At 39.6% G+C, this 27,930-nt stretch overlaps 4 protein-coding genes across 6 annotated transcripts; all 4 read right to left on the bottom strand.

The window, feature by feature from the left end:
- Positions 1-899: 899 nt before the first annotated feature.
- LOC122643823 (putative disease resistance protein RGA3) lies at positions 900-3,132 on the bottom strand. The gene has a single exon (XM_043837399.1). The coding sequence runs from the start codon at positions 3,130-3,132 to the stop codon at positions 901-903; it is 2,232 nt and encodes a 743-aa protein (XP_043693334.1). The 3' UTR covers position 900.
- A 177-nt stretch (positions 3,133-3,309) lies between these two features.
- LOC122643822 (putative disease resistance protein RGA3) lies at positions 3,310-4,935 on the bottom strand. Its single transcript, XM_043837398.1, has one exon. The coding sequence runs from the start codon at positions 4,933-4,935 to the stop codon at positions 3,310-3,312; it is 1,626 nt and encodes a 541-aa protein (XP_043693333.1).
- Positions 4,936-12,358: 7,423 nt separating this feature from the next.
- On the bottom strand, positions 12,359-16,571 carry LOC122642544 (bifunctional nitrilase/nitrile hydratase NIT4B). The gene is made up of 5 exons (XM_043836049.1): positions 16,359-16,571; positions 15,721-15,900; positions 13,838-14,131; positions 12,838-13,119; positions 12,359-12,656 (listed from the first exon to the last, which is right to left on the bottom strand). The coding sequence occupies exons 1-5, from the start codon at positions 16,495-16,497 to the stop codon at positions 12,505-12,507; spliced, it is 1,047 nt and encodes a 348-aa protein (XP_043691984.1). The 5' UTR covers positions 16,498-16,571; the 3' UTR covers positions 12,359-12,504.
- A 2,702-nt stretch (positions 16,572-19,273) lies between these two features.
- Positions 19,274-27,608, bottom strand: LOC122644238 (OVARIAN TUMOR DOMAIN-containing deubiquitinating enzyme 4-like). Of its 3 annotated transcripts, XM_043837866.1 has the most exons (7): positions 27,440-27,608; positions 26,201-26,421; positions 25,803-26,158; positions 25,610-25,731; positions 20,559-20,599; positions 20,198-20,296; positions 19,300-19,554 (listed from the first exon to the last, which is right to left on the bottom strand). In XM_043837866.1, the coding sequence occupies exons 2-7, from the start codon at positions 26,383-26,385 to the stop codon at positions 19,374-19,376; spliced, it is 984 nt and encodes a 327-aa protein (XP_043693801.1). In that variant the 5' UTR covers positions 26,386-26,421; positions 27,440-27,608; the 3' UTR covers positions 19,300-19,373. The 3 variants fall into 3 exon arrangements, with proteins under 3 accessions (XP_043693802.1, XP_043693801.1, XP_043693800.1); XM_043837865.1 differs by having other exon boundaries at positions 25,803-26,421; XM_043837867.1 differs by lacking the exon at positions 20,198-20,296 and having other exon boundaries at positions 19,274-19,554; positions 25,803-26,421.
- Positions 27,609-27,930: the final 322 nt, after the last annotated feature.

Below are 27,930 nucleotides of genomic sequence, written 5' to 3'. Positions count from 1 at the left end.
AGTAAATGCACAAGGTTTGGAATACGATGGCTGCGATGTGGTGGATGACGCTGCCACATCTCCCAAATGCATCTAAATGCAAATAAGGAAATTGCTTTAAATTTTTAAAATTAATCAATTACAACTAAAACAATATAGGGTAAAAAAAAATTAAACTGAGAAGCCAAATCCAAGAGTTTTGTGAAACTTCATAACTAAAGGAAGAGATATGGCATTAAAAACAACTTAATAAGGCTAAAAAAAGCAAAATTAGAATTTTCAAAAGAAAATGGTTAGTAGGACTTGTAAAGAAAAGGACACTCTTAGCAATAATCAAGTCAAAGAACAACATTTTAGTATAAATAACAAAAGATGTTTGAGCTAAATCTGAAATCCAGTCAAGAAAATGATGAGAACAAAATTTTCCAAGAAAAAAGGAAATGACCTAAGGAAACGAAATGGAGATAGGAAGAGAGAGATAATGAAAGAGCACTCTTTGATTGAAAATACAAAACTCTAAGAAGCAATATTCACATTCAAACCATAATCTTGATTTCTATTTTTCAAAGTAGGAAGGAAAAAAAAATTCTTACCCAACTCCTTTAAATTTTCCCACTATTTGGATGGGAAGAGGACAACGCATCACAAGTTATGGACTTGTTCCAATAATTCTGGTTCCTTGAACTTTTCTGTTATGCAAATTAGAAGCAAAGGGCAAAGAAGTTAAAGAAGCAACTATTTCCCAAAACTAAAACGCGGTTAAAAAAAAAAAAAAGAGCGGGGAGAGAGAGAGAGAGAGAGGGAGAGAGAACCGGACCTGGAAGATGAGAGGTGTAATTTGTTTTTGCACGTCCCTTCGTATCTTTAAGATTCCTTGAAATAAAGAGACTTAAACCTCAGGGAGTAGCTGATCAGTACATTCTACGATAATCTTTTTGGAAGAGACCTTAGGAAATGCCTCCAAGACAGTTTAGGACAATTTGAAATCCCAAGTACACCACGAGATTCGAGTTGCTGAATCCCTATTGGCAAAGATGATAAATTAGAGCAATCCTCAATCAAGAGCATTTTAAGTGCAGTCAAGTGTTGAATTCCTTCGGGCAGAGACGATAAATTAGAGCAATCGTCAATCCAGAGCTCTTCAAGGGATGAGAGACTTCCCAAGCCCTCCGGTAACGTCTTCAGACCTGGACAGCTTATAATTTTCAGAGTATTTAGTGCAGTGAGGTGCTGAATCCCTTCTCGTAGAGACGATAAATTAGAGCAACCCCAAATCGTAAGCTTTTCAAGCGATGAGAGACTTCCCAAGCCCTCCGGTAACGTCTTCAGACCTGGACATATCTCAATTTCCAGCTTTTTAAGTGCAGTCAGGTGCTGAATTCCTTCTGGCAGAGACGATAAATTAGAGCAATCCTGAATCCCAAGCTCTTCAAGTGATGAAAGACTTCCCAAGCCCTCCGGTAACGTCTTTAGACCTGGACATGTCTGAATTTCCAGCTTTTTAAGTGCAGTCAGGTGCTGAATCCCTTCTGGCAGAGACGATAAATTAGAGCAACCCCAAATCTCAAGCTTTTCAAGTGATGAAAGAATTCCCAAACCCACCGGTAATGTTGTCAAGGCTGAACAGTCGATAATTCGTAGCAGTTTCAATTTAATAAGGTGTCGAATCCCTTCCGGTAAAGATGTCAACTTCTCACAACCTGAAACTCTAAGCTCAGAAAGTGACTTGAGATGCTCAATGAAGCAGTCTGAAAATCTCACCAGATTAGGACAGTCACTGATGTTTAGCCTTTCTAGTGTTGCTGGAGCAGGGCAATCAAGCAGAGACGCCAATATATTTTCAGGACCATCGATTCTCAATGTTTGAAGAGAGGTTAGATGGTTTATTCCTCCCACCGAAAGAATTGGCACTGTTGTCAGCTTATTGCAAAAGCTGAAAGTCAAGTGGGTGAGACGAGGAAAACTCGAAGATAGCAAATGCAAATTATTATTTTGTGCTTCTTCTTCTTCTGCCGCTGCTGCTACCGATTCTTCTTCTCCTTCGTGCTTCTCCTCTTCCTCAGTTAATCCCGTCATCGTTGCCGCTTCTACTGAGATTGTCCATCTCTCCAGATTTGGCATATTTATTAGATCAAGTTTTTCTAGCGATGGAAATAGTACCAATGGTTTTCCTTCTCCTCCTCCATTATTGTTTCCCATCATCTCCACCACTTTATTGCATATTGACTCCACGGATTTCAAACTATCTAATTGGAGATTCTTAAGGCAAGGGAATTCGCCAATTAGTGGCAAACATTTAAGATTATAACAACGCCAGAGCTTAAGTTCCGTTAGATGTGGGAGCAGGGAAGAAGAGAGCGTCCAAAGTGGCATCTCGATGCCTACGTAATATTTAATTACCAACTCCTTAAGATTTGGGTGCGGCTGGAGATTCTCCAACACTCGAATCCGTCGTTTTTCGTCTTCTAGACATCTTCCCCTTCCACTATGGCTTTCCCAATTCAATTCCAAAGATTGAAGCTCCGACTTGTCGTTCAAGTTTGCTTCCTCGGCATCTATGGCATCTCTCACCTCTCCAAGCCTTCGGATGACTAGTTTTCCTCGAAGCTCGTGGTTTAGGCCATGCAACTCCCCAATCCCAGCAGCAGCAGCCTTTTTCCTTTCCCCCGCCGCCACGACAACGAAATATTCCAAAGTCTGAAGAGAAGACAACTGCCGCAACCCACGTGGCATGTATTGTATCCTTTCACACTTCCGCAACTCAAGATGTCTAAGGCTAACCAATTTTGTCACATCCCTGGGCCACTTTCTAAAGCAACGACAACCCCCAAGTCTTAATGCTTGCAGATTATATGACCTACAAATAGAATTAGGAAGTGCTCTGAAAGGATTCTCGGAGAGGTCAAGGTACCTTAATTGTTGCAGCTGGTAACCTATGCAATTCGGCACTTTCCTCATTCCTAAGCATCTCAACTGTAACACTCGCAAGCCTTGCAAAGGTGAGACGAATCCAGCACTAATTTCCAACTTACCATAATGATAATATTGATCATCATGATGATGCAAGTAAAGTGTCCGTAACTTTTGGGGCTTGTCAAAGGGTATCAGAGTTTCATGATTTAACGTCTCATCCTTGTCAAAATGAAACACCATGTGTCGCCTGACTCCCCCCTGATGAGATATAATGTGATTACTACAACTATTACTACTACTATTTCCTGAGTTGTAGTAGTAATCTTCTACCTCCGACCCTGCGACCCATCGTGCAAGATTATGCACCAGGTCATGCATTTTGCATACCCGCTTTTTCATGCCAAAATCATATTCTTCTTATCTTAGCTCTTGGAAGAATGATCTCCATAGCAATTCCGTGAAATACCTATTCCCAATGTCTTCTAATGTAGAGTGACTTCCTCCTCCTCCTCTAGTTGGTGGTGGTGGTTGGATGAACCCATGTGCCATCCATTGATGGATCAAATCATCAACATCTATTTGATGATCTTCTGGGAAAATAGAGCAATAGGCAAAGCATTGCTTCAAATGGGATGGCAAATGGTCGTAGCTTATCCTTAGAGCAGGTAGGATTTTTCGTTCGGGTTCGCTTTCGCGTTCACATAGCTTCCAAATTTCTGTCTCTAGGACATCCAGCCATTCCTTTTCGTCTCTTGTATGGCACAACAAACTTCCGAGTGCCTTTGCAGCCAAAGGCACTCCTCCACACTTTTTCACTATATCCTTCCCAATCTTCACTAGCTTAGGATGATTGTTTGCTGCTGCTTCGTTGTTTTCTTTCCCAAATGCCCGCTCATTGAATAATGATTCACAAACATTATCATTTAACCCTTGCAAATGGTAAAATAATGATTTACTCGGTTGCATGATTGATGCAACCTTTTCACTACGGGTGGTTACCAAGATCATACTTCCCCATGCCCCTCCTACTAACAGTTCTCTTAAACTCTCCCATTTACCAGGATTATTTTCGTTCCAGACATCATCTAGGACAAGCAAGTATCGCTTTCCAGATAATTTTTGCACGAGTTTTGTCTTTGCATCAATTTCCCCTGGTTTTTCTATGACTTTTGACTTTGCATCAATTTCCCCGGTTTTTTCTATGAGTTTTGACTTTGAATCAATTTCCCCGACCGGTAAACCACCAGAGTTATCATCATTAGGTAGGGATTCTAAAATTTTCTTAGCAAGATGGTCAACATCAAATTCAAATGAGACAGACACCCACATTCTCAACTCAAAATGAGTCTTCACTCTTTGATCGGTATAAACATACTGAGCAAATGTTGTCTTCCCTAAACCCCCAATCCCAATTATGGGAATCACCATCACTTTCATCAGTACTTCATTAATACTGCCACCTGATGATGATGATGATGAAGAAGTTAACAAGTTTACTACATCATCTTTTTCCTTATCTCTACCCAAGACCTCAGATTCAATTACAGAAGGGTCGGTACCAGACCTCCTATCATCATCATTGATGTCTCCCCCATCCACCCATTGATTTGTAAATTGAAATCCAGCAAACACAACATCCATTCTGATATGATCTAACCTCTCCTTAATATCCTTTATTTTATGACCCATTCTCGAACTAAGCACAAGTGGATTTGAACTTGAAAAGTATCTGCGTACCTGTTTTGCTACCATGTTGTTTGGAAGCTCCATTTTCTGTCGCAAGGCTTCTGTTGCCAATTCATCCACCAAATCTTCAGCATCATAAACTACATCTTTAAGCCTTCCCAACCAATTTTTGACCCTATGACTCGTGGCACCCTTCGTGTCTGCGTCCAATAATATGGCATTGATTGTGGATAAAGAGTCTTTGAGCTTACTCAGTTCCTTTTTTGCTCCTGATGCTAGTCCGATCTCTTGGACAAGGAGAGTGCCCAAGACCTCTATGATTTTGCTTGCAAGATTAAAAAGAATTGCGTCCGCCATCCTTTTCTTGGTTAGAAAGGGCAAAGAACTCCCGGACTTAATTGCAACAACGGCAGGAAGTAAGAAAATAGTAGGAGACGGAGGAGTGGAAATTGTATATAAGAAGAGATAGTAGATAGAGCTCACAACTGGATATTTATAAAATGAGTGGTCACAATGGAGGCAATGAAATGGCAATTTTGTTAAATAAAAATTACAAAAAACAAGAAAGAGATAAACAAAAGCCATTCGCCGGAGAAAAACAACAAAGTGAAATAATTACGCAGTACTGAGTAGGGACACACAAACTGAAATAATTAAAAGCATCTTTTGTGAGATATAGGGACAACTCCCTCTCACATTGTATGCCCAATTTCAACTAAACTTTAATCTGATGATCTCAGCAGCAGAAGTATAGTTCCTGGAAAAAAAAGAGCAAAGGAAGAGATCGAGCCGAAGAAAAGTTTAATTGGTGACCCTCACCACCAAGAAAAAAGTGAAGTTCCTGGATAAAAGAGACTCATCAATCAAGAATTTAGTTCGTTTCCATGGAGTCCAGCACGCCCAGATGCTGCCAGCCCCGTTGGATTGTCCCACACACATCCCTAGAGGTGTAGCGAGATGTGTGTGGCACAGCTCAACCAACCACTGGATGCTCTTTGACAGCACCCTGGATGCTTGGATGGGTTCCTGGAGACACGATCCTGATCCATCAGTCAATCACCTTAAAAGATCACGGGAATCACGGGGTTGATTCGGAAGAAATATGTGGAAAGAAGTCGTCGGAGATTGTATGAGGTAAAATAGCTAGCTGGGAATATGGTGAAAATTCTTGATAAACCCGAAAGCCCAATTGTGGGACCAATGGGTGGGGATTTGGGAGTAATACTCCAAGTGATAATAATCTCAGCAGCAAAAATAAGGCTGTTTGGAAGCCAAGAAAAGAAGATTGGTTTTCACATTTTGTGATTGTTTTGCTGATAAATTTAAGAAACAAAATTAAAAAATCATAAATATTTCAAAAGTTTCCGTCCTGACGTCAGAATGAGAGTGCACCCACGAACAATCTGTCGTAAAGAAGGAAGCTGGTATGCATATCCAAAGAGAGGTTGGGGGAAAGACTAGAGGAAACTTTTCTCACTGTGAGAAATGGTATGGAAAGTGAAACCCAAGCATCTCAACCTGTAACCAATGCAAGAAGTGTTGATATTATTAGTTACATGAGCCATCAACTAGGTACTAGCTAGGTAGGTTTCATAGTTACAAATTTTGTTTGATATTACTTTGAGAATAAGAATAAAATCTATTTTTCTTGGGGTCGATTCGGAAGAAATATTTGCTTCATGCATGTTTGATCTCCAGACTCTCCACTAGTTTGGATGAGTTTGACGCCTGGAAGTCAAAAGACCAATCGCCTACTTTCACAGTGTTTTCCAATTTTTGTCAAATAGCTTTATTGGTGGGACATTTTAAGTATCTTCTTTTTAAGATTGTTGTATTTTCTTCAATTTGAGTTTCATTTCAGTTGAAATTTGAAAATATAAAAGGGTCTATTGGTTTTTGTGTTGGCACAGGAACTTCTCTTCCTTTTTTTTCTTTTTTTTTTGCACTGAGATCATAATTGTTTTTGTAGTTTCATCAATTAAATTGATGACAGGAGCTAGTAATCTTTTTTCTGCATATTTAACTTCTGCATTTTCTTTTTTCTTGATTTCTGTAATTGCCATTGAATGGGAAGTAAGTAGGTTTGTTGCTTCAATTTTAGTGTTTTTTTTTTTTTTTGGGCGGATGGGGGATTTTTATGGAAAAAGTATTCTCTTTTCTCTTTTAATTATGATATCTGAATTAGACCCTAAATTTTCAGAGGCACAGAAACTGCAACCTTTGAGAAGTGGTTCCCTTTTGCTTGATCATGTTTTAATCATTCAGCTTACTTAAAACAACAAGAGTGAGTCATAAAATGCTTTTGTCAGTAGAGGTTCTTGGTTAAACCAATTCCTATTTGTATTTTGAAAAAGCTCTCTTCCTAGATTAATGATCTTGATTTAAGTCCTTGTTCTGTTTTATACCTTTTAACCAATTTGTTATTTATTTGTCTGGTATGCCATCAACTGCAACATCTCAAACAGGCCATTTGGTTTCTGCTCTTTCACACACAAGACTTGTAATTGCTTTGGATGCCATCTTTGATCTCTCTTTTCAACTTCTTCTTCGAATTCTCTACCTTTCATTGTAGGGTTATTTTACTTTAGGGTTGTAGCTCTGGTAGGTGTGTGAATGGAGAAATGGTGAAAAAGGAATATCTGTTCTTGTTTATTTGTTTATTACTATTAGTGTAAATGGGATCCTTAGTTTATTGATTACCCCAAAGGGGATATATATACACAAGATACAATCTGATCTAACATAGTAACACAATATTGAGGATTACAAGAATATTGGAAGAGATACTGTGTGACCATAATGAGAGCCCAACCGATTTGGTTACTAAGAATATTCGGATTCATATCACATGTGATGACACATGTGATAATAGCCGAGAAAGGTAAGTATATCATCTTGCATGGATCTTTCTCTCAATACACCCCCTCAAGGTGGAGAATCGGGCAACCGAATCTTCAGCTTGTCCCTTAATGACTCAAATCTGGAATGTGCCAAAGGCTTGGTTAATGTATCAGCAAGTTGATTGTGGGATGAAATGAACTGCACCTGGAGTTGTTTCTTAGCCACTCGATCACGAACAAAGTGGAAATCAACCTCCACGTGTTTCATGTGCGCGTTGAATACTGGATTAGCCGACAGGTAAGTAGCCCCTAGATTATCACACCACAAAATTGGAGGGCCAGACAGCAGATGGCCCAGTTCCATCAGTAGAGATTCTAGCCAAATAAGCTCGGCAGACGCAGCTACGAGCGCCTTGTACTCGGGCTCAGTAGAGGACCGAGCCACAGTTCTCTGCTTCCTAGAGACCCAAGAGACAAGGTTCGGGCCCAGAAAAATAGCAAATCCTTCGGTCGACTTCCGGTCGGAACCATCACCGACCCAATCTGCATCGGTGAAGGCTTGTAGTGACTTTGAAGGAGATCTCTCGATTAAAAGACTTGCAGACTGTGTGTTTTTTAAGTAACGAATTATCCTCTTGGTAAGCTGCCAATGTTCCTCTGTTGGTGAATGCATGAACTGAAAAGCACGATTCACCGTAAACGAGACATCTGGTAGTGTCAAGGTAACATACTGTAGTGCACCTACAACCGATCTATACTTGGTTGGGTCAGCCATTGGTGCACCCCCTGAGTCACTGAGTTTGAGAGTGGTAGCCATTGGTGTCCTCACGGGCTTGCAGTCACTCATACCCGTGCGGTTTAATAAATCCGAGATATCCCTGTTCTGCGATAATAAAATGCCCTGAATTGCTATGCTGCTTCACCTCTATGCCAAGAAAGAAATGAAGATCCCCTAGATCTTTGATGGAGAACTCGTTGGATAACCTCTGTAATAAAGAATGGATCATTGACGGATCGCTACCCGTGACAATTATGTCATCAACATAGATAAGTATGTAGCAGACCTGGTCATTGGATCGACGGATGAAGAGAGATGTGTCCGTTCTGGACCCAATGAAACCCAAACCAATCAAAAATGCTGATAATCTGTGAAACCAAGCACGAGGTGCTTGTTTTAGGCCATAGAGTGATCTATGGAGTCGACAGACATAATCTGGGTGCGATGGATCAATAAAACCTTGCGGCTGAGCCATAAACACTTCCTCATCCAAGGAACCATGTAGGAACGCATTCTAGGCGTCCAGCTGTCTGATTGGCCAGTTATTGGAAACTACTATGGATAGTATGCATCTGATGGTTGTCGGCTTTACAACAGGGCTAAACGTCTCACTGTAGTCCAGACCATGTTGTTGGTGGAACCCCTTAGCCACCAGGCGCGCTTTATAGCGCTCTAAAGATCCATCAGCCTTCCGTTTGATTCTATATACCCACTTATTGCCAATAAGATTCATTGCAGCTGTTCGAGGCACAAGGGACCATGTGTCATTCCTTAATAAGGCATTGAATTCCTCTTTCATCGCAGCTCTCCACTCTGACACCTTATTAGCCTGCGAGAAAGAAGATGGCTCAGTAATAACTACATTAGAAATATGGGCTTGAGGCCTAGTTCTTAATGGTGGAGAGGAAGACGAAATGGGTGGGCTAGGACTTGGTGTCTGAAAACCCGTAATGGGTTGGGCTGACATGGGTGTGGCCTGGAGAGAAGGCATTGTTGGGGTACCCATGGACGGTAGTGACACTGGTGATGGTGGTGGTGCATGTGGCTATGGTACTGGTGCACTAGGTGGAGTAAGAGGTGATGAAGCCCAAGGAACTATTGAGCTTGGTGTGGGTGGAATGGTAGGTGCAGTGGACATGCTGGAAAATTGCAAAGAATGTTCATCGAAACGAACATGGCGTGCAATCACCATTTTGTGAGTTGTAAGGTCAAGACATCTGTAGCCCAAATGAGAGGGCCTGTAACCAAGGAAGACACAAGCATTGGACCGGTAATCCATCTTATAATGATTGTATGGTCTTAAATAGGGATAACATAAACACCCAAACACTTTTAAAAAACCATAGTCTGGAGACTTGTGAAAAACCAACTGAAATGGAGAGATGCCATGTGAGACAGAAAATGGCATTCTGTTGATTAGAAAAGCGGCAGTTTCGAAAGTAGAATGCCAATACTTTTGAGGCACAGACCCATGAGCAAACAGGGTGAGACCAGTTTCAACAATATGTCTATGCCGACGCTCAACGGAACCCTGTTGTTCAGGGGTATGTGGGGCAGAAAGTCTATGAATGATTCCAAGCTTAGCAAAATAAGTTGGTAGAGACCGAAATTCCCTCCCCCCCCCCCCCCAGTCAGATTGTAGTGATTTTATTTTTCTCCCAAATAAACGTTCAACCATAGCTTCGAATTTAGGAAAAACCTCAAAAACCTCGGATTTGTGAGTGAATCGATAAAACCATAGGTATTTGGTGTTATCATCCACAAAAATCACATAATAACGATGGTTGGATATTGACGGGGTGGGTGACAGTCCCCACACATCTGTGAAAATTAAATCTAAAGGATAAATACTTCTACTACTAGATAATGGAAGAGAAAGTCGCCTGGCCTTGCCAAGTTGGCAAGCCTTACAAAGTGATTTTAAACCAAAAGAATGAAAACTTAAATTATTTTGTCGAAGCATATGCTGTAAAAGGAGTTGATGTGGGTGCCCAAGACGATTGTGCCAAAGAACAAGAGAACTTCTAATGGCCTAATGCGCAGAAGGAGAGACTGATGGGTGAAGCTGGTAAAGACCATCCTTACTCGGTCCGGACAACAGGGTTTCCTTGGTTACCTGATCCTTCACAAGAAAGTGAGACGGGTGAAACTCAAAGAAGACATTATTATCTTGAGTGAATTTCTGAACAGATAATAAAGATTTATAAATGGAAGGTACGTGTAAAATGTTATGCAAATAAAAAGCACGAGATGAACTGGAAGGAACTGAAGAAGAACCAATATGAGATATTTGTAACCCCTTACCATTACCCACATGCAACTGATCCATACCGTTGTAGTCATCATATTGAGATAAAGCAAAGAGATCTGGAGTTACATGGTGGGATGCACCAGTGTCAGGGTACCAGGGTAGTGCTATTGATGGGTGAAGTGTAGGTAATATGGGCGGATTTGGTTGGGTGTGGGTAGGGTAATAGGCTGTCGGGTTTGGGTAAGAATAATGGGCTGATGGGTTTGGGTTTGCAAATGGATATGTAGATGTAGCAGGAAAGGTTGGTTGTGGATGATAGAAGCATCTGTCTGTAGAATGGTTGGTGCGCCTACAAATCGAACACCAAAAAGGCCATAGCCATTTGGAGGACCACGGCCACACCCAGCATTGCACCCTCCACGCCCCCATCTGCCCCCATGGCCACCACGAGTCAATGGAGAGGAGCTAGGGGAGGGGGAGGTATTGGATCGCTGGACATTATTTGCAGTTATAGGTTGTATAGGAGCAGCATCTTCCGTTAGGGCCAGCTTTTTCAAGGATGTGCCATGCAAAAATTCATGGCTTAACAGCATCGCATGAAGGTCATCATAACCAATAGGATCGGTCCTTGTGAGTAAAGACGAAACCATGGATTTGAATTCAGGTTTCAATCCACGGTAGACATGTAGATTGAAAGCACTTGGGCGCAGAGAGTGACCCGCTGCAGCTAGTTCATCGGCAATGGACTTGGCTCTTTGCAGGAACAGAGAAACAGTTTCATCAGATTTTTGTTCTAAATCTGTGAGTGCCATGTTAAGGGCCATCAATCGGCTCTCAGATGTGGATGAGAAGGCTATTGTCAAGGTGTCCCAAATCTCTTTGCTGGTCCGTTTCCCAACAACCAGCAGGAACACTTCTTCAAATAAGGAGGACACAAGCATACTTCGAATGAGGGAGTCCTGACATCGCCATGCAGCAGCCTCAGTCAGATCATCGATCAGGACATGGTGTGGAACCATCAATGTGTCCAAACAGATTTTGGCCATCCAAGAATGGCTCAACCTGAGTTTGCCAGAAAATAAAATTCTTAGAGGTTAACTTCAATGAAATGTAGTGGTGGGCATGATTCAAGGAAGGAGGAGAGATGGAAGACGAGAAGGGAAGAGGGTTGGGCAAGTCTTGCGTGGCCAGTAGGGCTCCCATTGTTGGAGGAGCTATGGCAGCCAATCATGGCTTAGAGAAAAAAAATCAGAGATTGCTCGTTTGAGCTTTCTTGGCTCTTGATACCATATTAGTGTAAATGGGATCCTTAGTTTATATATTGATTTACCCCAAAGGAGATATACATACACAAGATACAATCTGATCTAACATAGTGACACAATATTGAGGATTACAAGAATATTGGAAGAGATATTGTGTGACCATAATGAGAGCCCAACTGATTGGGTTACTAAAGATATTCGGATTTATATCACATGTGATGACACATGTGATAATAGCCGAGAAAGGTAAGTATATCATCTTGCATGGATCTTTCTCTCAATAATTATTATTCTCATTGTTATTATAATTGTTAATATCTTAATGTTGTCTCTGTGTCTGTCACTCTGTCTACTGCCGTTGCCAGTGTAGTCCATTACTACTTCATTGAGACACCAAAGTTTTGCTTAGTAATGTTATTAACCAATTCAAGCCAGCAATAGAATCAGTCGGTCTGATGTAAAGATGTTAAGTACTTAATTTGCATTTGTAATGTTAAAACTATCAAAGAAATATCATCTTCATTGAAGGATAACATGTATTTTGATGGATTTTTGGAGAAATTTTTTTTTTGAAGAAATATGAAAACAACCATGGAAAATTCATAATTATAATTGTAGAGTTGTCCTTGCCCAAATTAACCACTTACAGCTATAGATACATCTTTATTAAATTTGGCATTCATCAACATGGATGGGAAGCCATGATACTAACTGAGCTCCCAATAATATAAATGACAAAGAGCTTTCCCAAATATGAAAATATATGGAGTGGCCGATGATGCCAAGACTACACTATGACTTCTGGGGCCTTTCTGCTTTCAACGCAGATGTAAAAGAAACAGGTGTGTTTGGGTGGTCCCTCACCACCAAGCTCAATACATCCGGCCTTGAATAATGCCCAACTACATCAAAATCAAACTTTGCACGTGCTATTTCTCCAAGATCTGCAGATCATTTCAACATCAAAATTAACCTTATAATGATAAGAACCATGAAAAAAGAGTGGGTTACTCAAGGAACTACTAAATGCAGGACAGGAAAATGGGTAGATACTGAAAGTTTAGTGTTGTTTTGAGTCATATCAATGCCTTTCACATAGATGAATGCTAAAAGAGGCAAGCATACCTAGATCAGCCGAGATGAGAGCCTCTCCTTCATAATTAGGTCCTGCCAAGACTTGCCCTGATGGCGAAATAATGACACTGCCTCCAGCACAAACAACAGAATCAGGTGAGAGATCTTCATCTGTACCTGCAAACACATATTCCGGTGGAGGTGGGTAATCTTTCCTTCTGCAAAACTGGTTTGCAGATAGAACAAAGCATCCTCCCTCAAGAGCAATATGGGTCATGGATGCTTGCCATACATCCCTTGAATCAGCTGTAGGTGCGCAATATATCTCCAGGCCTAAAAGATAAAAAATGCGGTGAGATTGAGCATCTGAAAGTACTAAAGAAAATGAATCAGTCAGTTCAAACAATTAGAAATGCGGGTCATCTTGCAGTCAAGATAATGGTCTACGGACTTACAGGATCCTTTAATCCCAAACTGGTCTCTTATTCAACCAAACGTCTTACCTATAATTGTCAATGCATTATTCACAATAACTAGCACAAGAGAATAATCCTTATGTAATAGAATCCATGTTTACATGACAAATTACCTATGCCCTATGCACATGTGGAGGACCATGGACCTTAAAGCATCTAATTGTCCGAGCTGCGGTTTGCGTAATTTACCCCTATTTTAGACATCTAAAGGGATGTTATATATCACATTTTTTCAATTATCAAGATAAAATAATGGATTTTCTGTAGCATCCAAGAGAATCAAATTTGGTCTACAAGATCTCCCAAAAGGGAAAAACCAAATGATGAGTTTCCACTACAATGCATGTATACCATTGTGTATAGCAGATGCAGGCTGGAAGATGTGTCAGATGTATGACTCGGCTGTTAAACTGCAAAGTCAACTCACTCCACCATTTAAGACATTATACAGCAACGTTAAGGAAGAATGGATGACGTCTTGCCAAAAATAATATGAATTAAAAAATGAGTAACCTTATCAAAGAAACACTGTATAAGGGAATGTTATCTCAAATATTATAAGTTAATATGTTTACCTTTACCATACATTGCGGTTCTCAATAGAGGCATTCGGTTCTCCCAGCAAATGAGGGCACCTATCTTCCCAATCGGAGTATCAAATACAGGAATCGTAGATCCATCTCCAAAACCCCACATTATACGCTCCAAAGCTGTTGGCATAAGTTTCCTGTGTTTCCCAAGGTACTGCCCCTGAGAATTGAAAAACAGAACTGTGCAGTAGAGTGTGTATCCCTCTCTCTCTATTACACCCATCACTAAATAAACTTTATACTTTCCAGCAATTGCTGCCAGTCGATCAACTTCAGGTCCTGTTTGCAGTTTGCACAAATTCAGCATAACGATAAGTCTATGAATGTCAAGATAATTTAATGTCACAAACACATTATACAGTATAAACATTTTCATCAGATGTAGGCACTGCAACTGTGATGTTTCTCCATGTTAACACAACCTCCACAGAGATGTTTAGGGTGTCTGATTACAACCTAAAGCAAGAGATCGTCAACCTTTATCTAAATCAAACCCTATCATGGCATGTTGCAAAAGAACTGCAACTTGTAGAGACCCATGCCAATCTCTCTCAAAATTGTATTTGATGGATGGAGAGTATTTTCCTTTTCCCATTCTTCACACATTCAGTTTTTTTTTTTTTTAATGATAATTTTATTACATGTGAAAAGAGCTATAAGAAACAAAATACAACACCAACAACGGCCAAGGTCAAGCCCAAAGCCCAAACAAAGGAAAACAGTTAAATACAACAACACAAGGGCAAAGGCCCAAATACCAGAGAATGCTACATAATGGCAATGAGACAAGGAAGCAATGCCCACCTACGTGCACTGGCTCACTAAGTAAATAATTAGCTGGGTCGAACTGGGGGACTAACCTGACCCTACCGAACGAGCCAAACTGAGAGTCCAATACTTGTCCACTGGCCCTTTTGATTCTGTTCTAGACTCATCAATCTTGGCTAGCAAAGGACCCAAGTAGAAAGACTGCCTACTCATCCCCTATCTAGCCAACTCATTAGCAATCAAGTTGGCATTCCTCAATCTCCAAGAAAAAGAATACCTTGCCCTGCAAGGGACCTAGCCTTCTTGATAAGGTAACGATATCTCCAAGGACCCCCTACATGATCCTTCAGCCAAGGAAGATTCACCTTCCCCTATCATCTTGTTCCACCCATTGGCCAAAGCAGTCTCAAGCCCTTTCATAATGGCCTTCAGTTAAATATTGCATTAAGAAGTCACTCATCTTCTTATGTTAAGAGTCCTGCTCATTTATTTTTATTTTCCCCACACCTTGTTTCTCTTTTAAAGTCAAATTTCCTTTACATAACATAATGGACTTTGTATGGGAACCTAATCTTAGTCCCAGAAGGGGGATTGCATTTATCAACATCACCTAGTTGTAGTTAATCATCTGCTGTTTTAGAAGGGATGCTTGTTAACTGAATTTTCCATCCCACCCACCCCCACCCCCACCCCCACCCCCACCCCCACCCCCTAAAAAAAAGCCTGCATTATGATATGTATTGATGGTCGATGCATGCATGTACTATTAGAATGCAAATACCAGTCTTCATTAACGACACTTTCTGTTCATTTCTTGCCACTAATTCACTTAACTTTACTTAAAATTAACCTTTTTGTTAGCAGACACCAAATATTTAGATAAGTCCTTGCACTCTAATCTGCAATTTGCATACAAATAACTTTCAGATTAGAATACAGTTAACTATATGGCTAAGTAGAATTAGATTCCATGGATGGTCTCCCAAGCTTCCATCTCAATTTTACCTAAGAATGATCTCTACTGGCAAATGGTCCTAAAAAGCTTCAAATAATGCACCATACCAAATTGAACACAAACCTATAAAAGGGAAGAAATTCACCTGGTACGTCAATAGCGGCTGCATGATATTTCCGGTAGTCCTCTTTACCCTTGAGCGAACGAGCACCAATAGTGACACCGAAGGTTGAACCCCGAGGATAACCACCAATAAAAGCCTCCGGAAACACAACCAACTGCGACCCCAATGCAGACGCATCTGCAATCAGTCTCTCTGCCTTATCTGCTCATAGAGCAAGGAATATAAACTTTAAATATCAGTAGAAAACGAGTAATCTACTAGAATCCATGGTTTCTCTCCACAGCGCTTATTGTAATGAAAAGAAACAAAAATGAAATTGTCAGCCACGGATGAAGAATCCCAGGTAGTGGGCAAGTAGTAACGAAAACAATAACCCTGAATCTTAACCCTTTCCCGTGAAATAGTGTAGTCAAACTAGAATTCAAGGTTTCTTTCTCCAAATGGGTTAATAATGAAAAAAACATAGATGACTTTGTCTGTCACTGATAAAGCAAACCAACAAGGTGGACAAGTGGTCAATGAAACATAATCTCCACCGTATTTGTGGAAACGACTAATCCAGTAAAATCCATGGTTTCCCCCAAATGGGTTAGTTGACAATTGTCTGCAACTGAAGGAAAAATTCAACATCGATTGGTGGGTAAGAAGCAGTGGAATACCTATAGTAGCAGGAGTGTCGTAGAAGATGGTTGAAGCTTGAACGACTGTGGCACGAACCGTAGGAGAGGCGGAGTCCGCGCCCATATCAACCTCGGCAATGACGGCTCCACTGGAGATAGTAGTTGGAACTAAAGCCATTTGCTTTTGTGCCTCAATGATTCCTCTTTTGCAGTCCGTGGCGACAGAGGGATTATGACAATTTGCCGTTTTTTACCTTCAGATGCTCTTTTAACTTGAATCCTTTCGAGCTTTGATGCGTGCAGCGTGCCTACTGATTGCTGAAGCCTGAGGCGCGGAGATAAGCACCGAGAGCAAATGACGATGGAAGGTCCTTGCTCTGTGTGACAAAAAAAATCTAATAAAAAAACCGAAAGATTCTGTTCCATAGCCGTCGCTTCAGCTATTCGATTGGAGAGAGAGAGAGAGTTGTTCCACTTATCTTGTCTCCTTTCTACACGAAGGGGCGGAGCGCTGGCCACATACATTGTATGAGAGCCATTCTCGTACGCCTTTGGCCACACAGATGGAATTTCAAGTAAACGTTGGCCATATACATAGACGACCTGAATTGATATACGGATTGGATATGAATCGGATGTGATCGGATTGGGATATTATCTATCCGAATATGAATATTTCTAAACAAATACAGATGCAAATTAATTTTGGATTTTTAACTATCCATTTACATCTTTGATTTGTGTAACATAGATCTTCGTCCCTCCAATGGATACAATTCACTTTCAATCCATGTGTTTGAGTTGTTTTAATCTCATAATTCTCATTTTTTAGAACCTATTGAATTACCCTCAAGTTCATTAGTTACTTTATTATTATTAGTTAGATATCTATTCGGATCGAATAATTTTTGTACGAATTATTCGAATAAAAATTCGGATACCCACAAATATGAATACAAATCAAATTCGAATTTTCGAATATCTGTTTATATCCCTATTTAGAATTGGAACAAAAACAAAACAGGTCGTTTAAAATCAAATTCAATCCAACCAAAAGGAATTAGTATGGTTATGGTTTTGAAAAATGAAAATCGTTTCCGTACAATTAAATTTTGATTTTAAAGTTAAGACTATAGGTTGAGTGAAATACAATGGAAATCGAACCAAATGAACCAAACTTTGAATCGAAAACCTGTAAAAGATCCAATGTGAATCAAATAAGTCTAACAGAAATTTCAAAACTGTATAAGAACCGAATACATGAAACTCGAATAAGAACTGAATCAAACCAATTCACTTTTGATTTTAAAATTCTTTCTAAATCTATTCAGTTTCGTCTTGTACAATCTGTATCTTGAATGGAATCGAAAAACCATGGTCAAAGAAGGATTCAGATGGTGTCCATGGGGTTATGAAACAGTGGAGGGTATTATTGATTTCATATTATAGGGAACAGAACATTTATAACCGTTGATGGGTTTTTTGCAAAGGAAACTTTCTCCTATCTGGTTCATCCAGTTTCAACTTTTTTTTTTAAATAACAAAAAAGCTAAAAAATTCCTGACCCTTCAATGCTACATTGTGAACAATGTTTTAAAATTTAGGTTGAACAACTCCATTGATAGACCAACATGCCAATAGAATTGAACTTAAGAAACAAATATTCATTAACAGATCATATATAAAGAAGGGGATGTATAGAAAAGTGTTGTTTGTGAAATTTGAATGTCACCTTCACATCTATTTAGGGTTTAAAAACTTGGAACTGGGATTCAGTTCGGTTCGGTCAAATCCAATTCAGCATCGATCAGGATCAATGAAGAATCGATAAAATCGACCCAAATATGCCTTAATCCTAGTTTTGGAAGGATCACGGCCGAGCCAAATCGACTCGCATTTGGATCAGCCTTGGTCAATTCTGATACAATTCGGCCAATCCAACCCCCATTTTTGAAACCCCCATCTATTACTTACCTTAGGATGGTGATGGGTGGTTACCATCTCCATTCCTAATTTTGAGGGTCTGCTGGTGTGACCAAAGATAGGTTGATACTGTTGGGCTAAGGTTTCAAAAACTCTTGGCGCCCTGCCCCTCCAAGGCCTCAGGCCCTCAACCCATCTGAGCCCCTCCTACCTACCTCAGTAACCTTGTAAAATTGGCAAGCATCTTTCATCTATAATGAGGCTGGTTGGATTAGGCTACACATGCAGTTACCAAAAAGAAAAGGATTATTCTACACATTCACATAGTGAAATTTGTAGTTATGTGGGCATTTTGGGTTGTTGCTGTTGATTTTCTATTGAGAGCCTTAGTAGAAAAACTAACTTATAATAGCAACTTAGTGCTCTTTAATAAAGAAATTACAACTTGAAATTACCAATCCCCTATCATTGACCTAACTAAGCCTATGATGCCATGGTTGTTTGGAAAAGATGCAACAGGTCAGATCTCTTTTATAGAGAGTTCTAATAGCAGATAACTTGCATGGTAACCTCCCACCCTAACTCCTCTTCCCACCTTCATGGCTTCACCTGTTAAGTCATTTTTCATCAGTTTTTTATGGGAAAAATCTTTAGTTTTTGCTCTTCTTTCCCCTTTGCAATTTACCATTTCAATCTTTTTGGTTCATGTTTTAAAACTTGGAAAATCGACTCATTCATTGGCCAGCCAAAAATACATTAAGGAAAACAGCTCTTGGTTTTATTCAAAAACCATGGGAATGACACTGAAAACTTGATTAAATATGCAAATAATCAAAAGGGTCCTCATGACTTTAGTGTTCTATTTTATAGATATATAACATAAGTTCCAATTGATTGGAATAATTTCACATAGGCTAAGTCCAGAATCTTTCTCTGGTACAAAAGATCAAGTGTGATGCATGACACTTCATTCCAGCAATAGCAAAAGATGCATGACAAAATAAGAAAATCTAGTATTACAGTTAAATGTGACTGAAGAAGATGAGACATGTTACATGCATTTTGCTCACCCTGACCATGCCTTTTTTTACCCTAAAATTTTCCAATTTTTCTTTCCCGGCTTGAATCTAATTACATGTGCGATGGTCTTGATCTAACACCCTTCTTCCCAGGAATCTGCAAAGCATCATAATGGCCAAAACCATGATAGAGGACTCTAATAGGATCCTCCTTACCATATTCTTGACCGTACTCAGCAATGGTAATCAGGCCACCAGCATCCTTATCATGCATGTAAACAGTGATTGGCATCCTGAAGTTATCATATCCATCAGTTCTCATAACATTCATCTCCTCAAGTTTCTTATACAAAAGTTAGAAATTGTTTTCACAAAAAGAAAAAAATATTAGATTTGCATGCTTTAAAATCAGTTTGGATTAGTTGAGGTCATCCCCCCCCCCCCTCCAAAAAGAAAGAGAGAAGGTCAGGATGATATTTGTTGACATCTATGTTACATAGGTCCAAATATTTTAGAAATAAAGAAAGGGAAGGACAACAAACTGGCAAATTACTAGGTAATCAGTCCTGACCTGGCCTTATTGGAACAGATCTGTGCAAGCTTTGACCAGAAGGCAACACAGATTTGATATTGTAACCTGTGGTGGGTTTGAGTCAGAGTTGGATTTTCTCTACTCTCGTAATACTCTTCCCGTCTTAAACTAAGTACATTGAATTAGTTAATTATTTTGGAGTTGATAAAGAATCAGAGAGCCCTCATTCTTCAAAGATGGTAACCTTTTCTCCTTTCCACACCTTTTTTTTTAAAATAAAATTCCTTTCCACAAGTGAAGAATGTACAACGCATAGTCAGGATTTAAACCGATGCTAATGAAGACCCACTTTTTCAACACTCCTAAAGAATTATAAAAATGAAAAAAAATAAATAAAGACTTACTTCAGAACATGTGAGGCCATGAATAGCTCAGGTTCACCTCCCCATACATGTGGCTTCCTGATTTGTGAAACATATGTGTCGAAATCTCCTTCCACAAACCTGTTAGCAATTTTGGTTCAATCAAATAAATGCCCATCCAGCAATTATTTTGACACATAACAAGTGAGTCTAGTTCAATCTTCTTTGCATAAGAAAAATGCCACAATTTCAAGCAAACTAATTCTCCAGGGATTTCTGACGCAGGCCAAGCAGATTGCTGGACTCCATAGGGATGCAATATCTAACATACAAGCAACCACTGTCTACTTTCGAAGAACAGCGACTATAATAATTAAAAAAGATAGGATTTTAGCAAACTCACCATTCCGTCTCTTCTCGTCTTTTGACAAACTCATCTGCAACCTGTAAAAGCAGATCAGTTCAAGCAGTTGTAAAAATACTTGCATAATTGGAAATAGTCTAAGTTAGACGCATGAGAAAACTAAAAATCAGTTTCTCTCCAGTTATGAATTCCTATATTTTTCACCGAAATAACTACTAGTCTGAGTTGGCAAGGGCCAGCATTGGTTGAAACTAGTTTCCACATGAGTCGATGCTCACAATTAAAGCAGGATAATGCTGTGCAAATTCCAAATTGTTAAGTATATGAGTGTCTTTGTTGTTGTTTGTTGGTCTTTCCGATCAAGCGTTTACTGCTACATTAAAACCAATTGGTGGTAGTAAGGGAGCAACTTTATTTCCTAATGCAGGGCGGGCGGTTAGTACCAAAGTCGCGAGGAGACGCTGACCTTCTAGGCCCAACAATCACCCCCTCAGTGTTTGCCAGGTGACTCAAACCTGCAACCTTGGCTCTAATACCATTTGATATTCCTAGGTTGACACTAAGAGGGGTGAATCAGTTTCTACAAAAAAAAAAAAATCCTCCAAATTTTCTCCCAACACTCTTTGCAACACACCCACGATATTACCAACAATGACGACACTATATCTATCAACACACAGCACACACAACACAATCCTGTAGTCAATCACACTGATAAAGATATCTCACTTTCGATACACACACGTAGATGCACAAACACTTTCGTATGTACTTCCACCTCGTCACAACAAAGTGGTCAGGTCTACTAGATAGTGCACACCCATCCTATCATCACAATAGCACTCCAATATGTCCAAACAAATTCAAATCACAATGATACAAGGTTTACATGGTTCGGCAGTATGCATTACATCCACAAAGTAATGGTCAAACTGACACCAGCGTTTACTTAGTCACTAGCAATTTTTTACCGCAACAATGTGATGCAGATTCATCACCAAATAGGGCTTGTTTCATTAGAAATAAGTCTAGGGTTGGGTTACATACATGTTGGGCCTTTGATCCCATGGGTTTCCAATGTAATAGGCCACTTTTTTGGGCCTAAAATAGGGGTACATAGGTTGCATACGGGATTAGCCCAATACTTAGTTTTTATTGTGTGTTTTTAATTGAACCGGTTTAAATTGGTTGCATCCAATTGGTTCAATTGGTCTAATTTAAGTGAAGTGATCCTATTGGCTAAGAGGTTCTTATATCCTATTGGCTACTAGGGAATCTTCTTTATTTTAAGTAGTTTAAGTTGTTTTAAGTCATTAGGACTCTATTTTGAGTCTATTTGAGTTTCCTAGTCAGTTTAAGTTGCCTAATAGGTTAGGAATAAGGTTAGGCCATTCCCTTTTAGTGTCTAAGTCTATTTTTGAGTCTTCTATATAAGTTTGTAAGGGAGGCCAGCATTGGACACGAATTTGATTAATGAAAAAGCTTTTGTTTGCTGCCATAGCTGCTGCTCTGCTCTGTTGAGTGAACCTTGTGAGTAATATCAAGGCTATCTTGTGGGTAATATCAAGGTGAAGGGATTGGTGGACTCCGATCGACTCTTTGCATCTTGTAGATCGGGAGGTCCTTCTTCTAGTTCTTCAAAGCTGCTACCATTGAAGATTTAATCTTTCAAGTAAGTAGTTTATTAATTCAGCATTTAACCTTCTTCTTCTAATCCTCTAACCTAAGCTCCATCTACTCCTATTATCATCCCTTCCATTAATCCATAGATCCATTAGAACCCTAAAACCCTAAATCCAATTCTGCCCTAAATTGCAAAATTTTGTAACTCATCCAAACCCTAACTTCTTTATACCAAAATAACCCCCTAGACCTGCCCATTAATACCCTATAAACCTCTTTCCTAAAATCTGCCCCTAAACCCTAGATCTTACAAACAGTCCATTTTCATAAGGCATCCTACCCAAAACCCCAGAATTCCAACCTCAACCAAATTTGATCCAACTTATACCATTAGACTCATAAAATTCTGCACATCATTACCAAATAAAACCCTAAGTCGAAACCCTAACCATAACCCTAATTCTGCCCTAATTAGCCTAAGCTGTCCCAATCGGCCAGCCTTGTTAAGAGATCCTATTACCCTGGTTCCTAGTGGGATTACTCCTACCTAGGACTACATTACAATGGCTCAAGAACACCTTATCCTATTTCAACACTTGCCTACACAAGGTGTGTTTCAGCCACAATAATGACTCAAGAACACCCTCCTATTTCAATCCTTAATGACACAAAGGCTAGGACAACAATCCCCAAACCCTAGACAAGTCCCAACTTGCTAGGTTTACAACATAATATCACAAAATTAAAAATCCCACCAATACATCAATGGTTTAGGATTATCAATATTAACCAAACACTAAACAAACAAAAATAAGGACTTGCGGATGCAGATTACCTCAACCTGTATAATCCCGCTAACAATTGTCTCCCCTAATGTGTAGGAATCAAACTGAATGTGCTAAGATCAACAATGCAACCATCTCAGTCATCAAAAACATGGAAGCAGCAACAACATATAATCTTCTATTCACAATGATAGCAGCTATGTACTTCGAGTTCTTTAACCAATCACTACCTTCTCAGACAAGGTGAGACTGTTCCCAGAATAATATGGCAACAACAATATCAACAATCAAAGAGAGTGTTTGATCTTCAATTTACAGAGCAGTAGTAGAACTCAAATAACCCAGGCAGCAATATATCACTTCAATAGCACCCACACAATCATATCACTGATTCAAACCGTATTAGAAAATCTGAGTAGTGAACAGTACCTATTCACATATTTCTGATCTATCTTCTAACTGCTCCCTTGTCCTTCTCTCTGTCTGAAATTTGTTTCAGTAATGGAACAGCAGCACCTCTTCCTTCTCAAATCAAAATAACTCCAAGTCTTCAACATCATATCAGAGAATGCATAGCAGAACCATATAAGATCTTCAATTCATGATAGCAGCACGTGCACAATGATCACACTCTTAGATCTCAGAAATCATAGCAGCAACATGATCTTTATGACAATGAACACGTAGCACACAAGCACACTTTAATATGTGTGTGTGTGTTCTTTTTCAATTCTGTTGCACAAACACTGCCCCTTTAATTGCAGCTCTCTTATTCTTCGCCTAACAGCTGTACTTCAACTGCAAGCCACGCATAAAGGATTCTATTCTTCAAGACTCCTCAAATAGTAGGGGTCTTTCGGATCAAGCATTCACCGCGATACAAAAACCAATTGGTGGTAGTGAGGGTGTAAGAGTGCAACTTTATTTCCTTATGCAAGGCGGGGTGGTTAGTCCCAATGTCGCAAGGAGACACTGACCTTCTAGGCCCAACAATTCCCCCCTCAGAGTTTGCCAAGTGGCTCGAGCCTGCGACCTTGGCTCTGATACCAATTATTTTAGTGTAGCGGTAAACGCTTAATCCAAAAGACCAACAATTTGAACCATTGAAACAACCTTGAAACATTTAACATATACAAGAACTGCTCAATTGTCAAGTCATCTTATTATACTGCCAACTACCTGTGTGAGTGTGTTGCTCAATTAACCATGTTGACAACAATGACAACAACCATGGCCATGGCTCCAACATTGTTTGATAGTCATGGCTCAAAACTCATGTACATCTAATCACTGCTCTCACCCAAAAAAATGGGAGGTCAGAGCACCATCCAGTGTAGTCAAGGCAATTTCTAAGCATTGCATAAGCTTGATTACTTTAATTGTAAAATGAGAAAGTTGTTAATTTATGTTATATTCTGGGGTTTTTTTTTTTATAGGTAGGCCTAACGAGACTTGAACTCATGACCTCTAAATTGTAAGGTGTTGGTTCTTTGTCAATTGAGATACCCCCCTTGGAGTAAAAACCATGGTTCGAAATTTCGGTCAAAACAACTAAGATTTCAAGGGGGGGGAGAAATTGGTTTCAACAAAGGTCAACATGAAATGCAGGTCAACTCACTAGGTATGCATAATTTCAACCGATATTTCGTAGTTTCAGCCAAAATTTTGCAGTCGACTCGGTTTCGGTATTTTATGATTGGAACAATACAAAACAGTACATATAAAAGCATTCTTCTGAGCGAAATGAGTTGACAATTTCAATTCATTTCCTGAGTTTCGAGTGGTTTCAGCTTTTATATGGGAAAACTCAAAAAAAAAGAAAAAAGAAGAGAAAGTATAAAGCAGGGTAAGGTGTACACGACCAACCTAGGGTACAAAACTAAACTACCATTTTGGGTGTATTTTTTTACAATCCAAAGGTTCAAATATGCTTAGAGATGCTTAATTAAGGTTCCTAAAATATGGCCATTTGACCACTGAAATGGCCAGCCAAAACATGCAAAGTTCCGGGCGAATTTTCATTGAAGCCCGAAATATTGTGGTTACGACCCTAATGAAAACCGAAATCTCGAACCTTGATAATAACTAATTGGCACAAGGAGGTAGCTCAGTCGGCAAGGACCAACACCTCACAATTAAGGGGTCATGAATCCAACAGTCTTCAAGGTCTACCTATAAAAATAAAAATAAAAGGTGCATGCACTGTATGTGCAAGACAAAAGAATGTGGAGTTGGTGGTGGTGGGTGGGTTCCCCCCCCCCCCCCAAAAAAAAAAAAAAAATAAAAGTAAATATATGTATAGTATCCAATATGTCGGGAAAGACAATGAATTTAGTAGGCAAAATTTGGTCTCTAAGTCTATTAGGCAGCCCACCCTTATAACATAGAGTCACATTACTGTCAAAATTGGCTGTATAATTGAACAATCGGTATCAAAGTAAAACCTACTTGAGTTGCTGATCTCATCAGAAAAGGCAAAACCAGTGGCAACACCAAACATTCAAAAGATACCAGCTTGCTTAGATAGGTTAATTTCACTGTCATGAGATGAAAGCTCACAGGTTTACATCCTCACATGGTGATCCACTAACAACCCACTTAGTACTTATACTGTTATACAAATGAATATCAGTACAAAAATTGATTTATTATGATAATAGTGAAGGGCATAGAAAAACATACTCTGGCTCGCAATTCATCTGCTAATTCTTTCTGAAGGCTCTCACTAGGAGATGGTTTACCAGATCGTAGACAAGCACCATGTGCCACTGAGCGGAACAAACATCTCCCATCTCCAGGAATGCCTGCAGCAAACAAAAGATAAATCAATTAAATCCACCACTGATAAAGGCAAGAAAAGAAAATATTTGCTCACCTGTGATGGAATAGTCCATGTAAACTTTCTTCCCATGTGAAGAAGTGGTCACAGAAGACTCATAATCATCCTCGTGATCCTTCTTCCTTTTGGCCACTGCAGCATATATTGGGTTGGAACTTGAAAAGAAAACCAGCAAGCCAAAAATCAGGCCTGCAGAGGTACCTCCTTGCTGCGGAGATGTGGGTCTGAAATTCCACCTGACTTTGGCACACATTTCTCGTCTTGGCACCAAAAGCCTTAAACAAATGTTTTGACATGGTGATGAAATCCCTAGACATGACATCTTCCGTCCTGAAGAATTTGCTGAGCTTTTGATAGTTAATGGATGCCAGTTTCTCCTCCATTTGGAGAAGCTAGATGAAAGAGAGTTTCCCCTCAGTGCTTGGGAACAAAAGTTCGCAGAGATGGTCAAACCAGCATATCTAGGTTTGGAGTGACCGCCATGGAAATAAAAACAGCATGTGTTTGATTGTGATTGAGACACCATAGCATAAACTTGAGCAGTCTTTTGCTTTCCAGCATACCTACTAAGGTAGACAACATGTTTCACGCATGTAGTGATAGGAGAACAACTTATCATGATGACATAGCAAGAAGTATAAGCAGCTCTTCAGAACTGATCACATCAAATAGACAACTAATCAACAAGTGTACATAAATTCATGTCCCACATATACAATCATGAAACTTTCTAACTGATCTCATTCCAGAATACATACTCATGCATGAATATCCATTCAGACAAAACATATACAAATTCTAATCATGACTGTCACCATGTTTTCCTAACTGGTTTTGTCATTCTTTTTGGTATGCGAACACACATTACACCCCCCCCCCGCACACACACACACACCATTTCCCCGTCCTCGCTCAACATCTCTCCCTATCTCAAATGTATCACACATTGAAAGTGCTATTATTCATGTATACACTCTTACTAACAAATCATTGAAACTTATAAATTTTTCTGTTTGTACATTTAGTCTGCCCAATGATAACTCAAGCCATACATGCATACACATATACATAAATACAGTTTTCCTTTCAATTCTCCCTTCAAAACCCTTAGGTCAATCAGACCTGGGTACTATGTAGTCATATATAGATATGAAATAAATCAAACAAATTCACCTTTTGCTCCCCTGCTAATCAACCTATTTAAATTCAGAGAGACGAGGTATAATTTTTCACATGGTTAGGATCATCGGGTCCTCCACATTCATCCTGTATATAAACAATATGGCTACAGGGGAAGAAAAAAACATGGATGCAATTCACCAAAAAAAAAAAAACATGAATGCATGTACCAAATGTAGATTGCAGAATTCAGTAAATTAAAATTTTATGAAGATTCATAGATGTTCCAAAATCAGAGAACCACACAGGAAATTTAACAGCAACACAAACTTTTGAATCGGAACATATTGAAAATAAATGATAAAGAATACAGGGGAAAATATGACGGGAAATGGAACATAACCTGTTCTACAAATGGCACGGAGAAACAATAACAGGGTGAATGAAAAAAAATAGCTGAAAGAACGAGGGGAAAAAAAGCATAAGAAATAGAGTCTAGCGAGATAAGTTAGAGATTCGAAGAGAGAAGTAGAAGGATCTGAAGGAACCAATACCTGATATCCTTGAGTATAAATAAAGAAAATTTCGAGTTGGATACTTCAATAAGTCCTCTACTCTTTCTCTGTATGGTTATTCGCTTCGATCTGTGTTGCTGAAGGAAAGAAATCTCCGATTCAGGTGTTCTTCGAGAAGCCAGAAGTCATTCATGGACACTTCTCGACGTTGGTTGTTGGGGTTTTTTTGTTTTTTTAATTGGGGTGGGGTTGGGGGTGTGTAAAAGGACCAGGGTCCTCTGCACTATCGGCAGGGCGACAATGCACATCCGACTACACAGCAGAGGCCAGTTGGCACACATGGCACACATAGCCTCTGCTGTGCTGCCGGATATGCACCGCCGCCCCATCGGCGCTGCGAAGGATTTTAATACTGTGTAAAATCTTCAATCCGCCTTCTACACAGCTGGGCCGAGCAGAGAACAGCCCAGCCCAATAGTGTAATATTGGGCCAGCATAGACCGGACCAGGGCTATGCTCGGGCAGGTTCA

This window comes from Telopea speciosissima, chromosome 10 (assembly GCF_018873765.1).
Source record: "Telopea speciosissima isolate NSW1024214 ecotype Mountain lineage chromosome 10, Tspe_v1, whole genome shotgun sequence".
NCBI lineage: Eukaryota > Viridiplantae > Streptophyta > Magnoliopsida > Proteales > Proteaceae > Telopea > Telopea speciosissima.
This window is presented reverse-complemented; position numbering and strand designations above follow the sequence as displayed.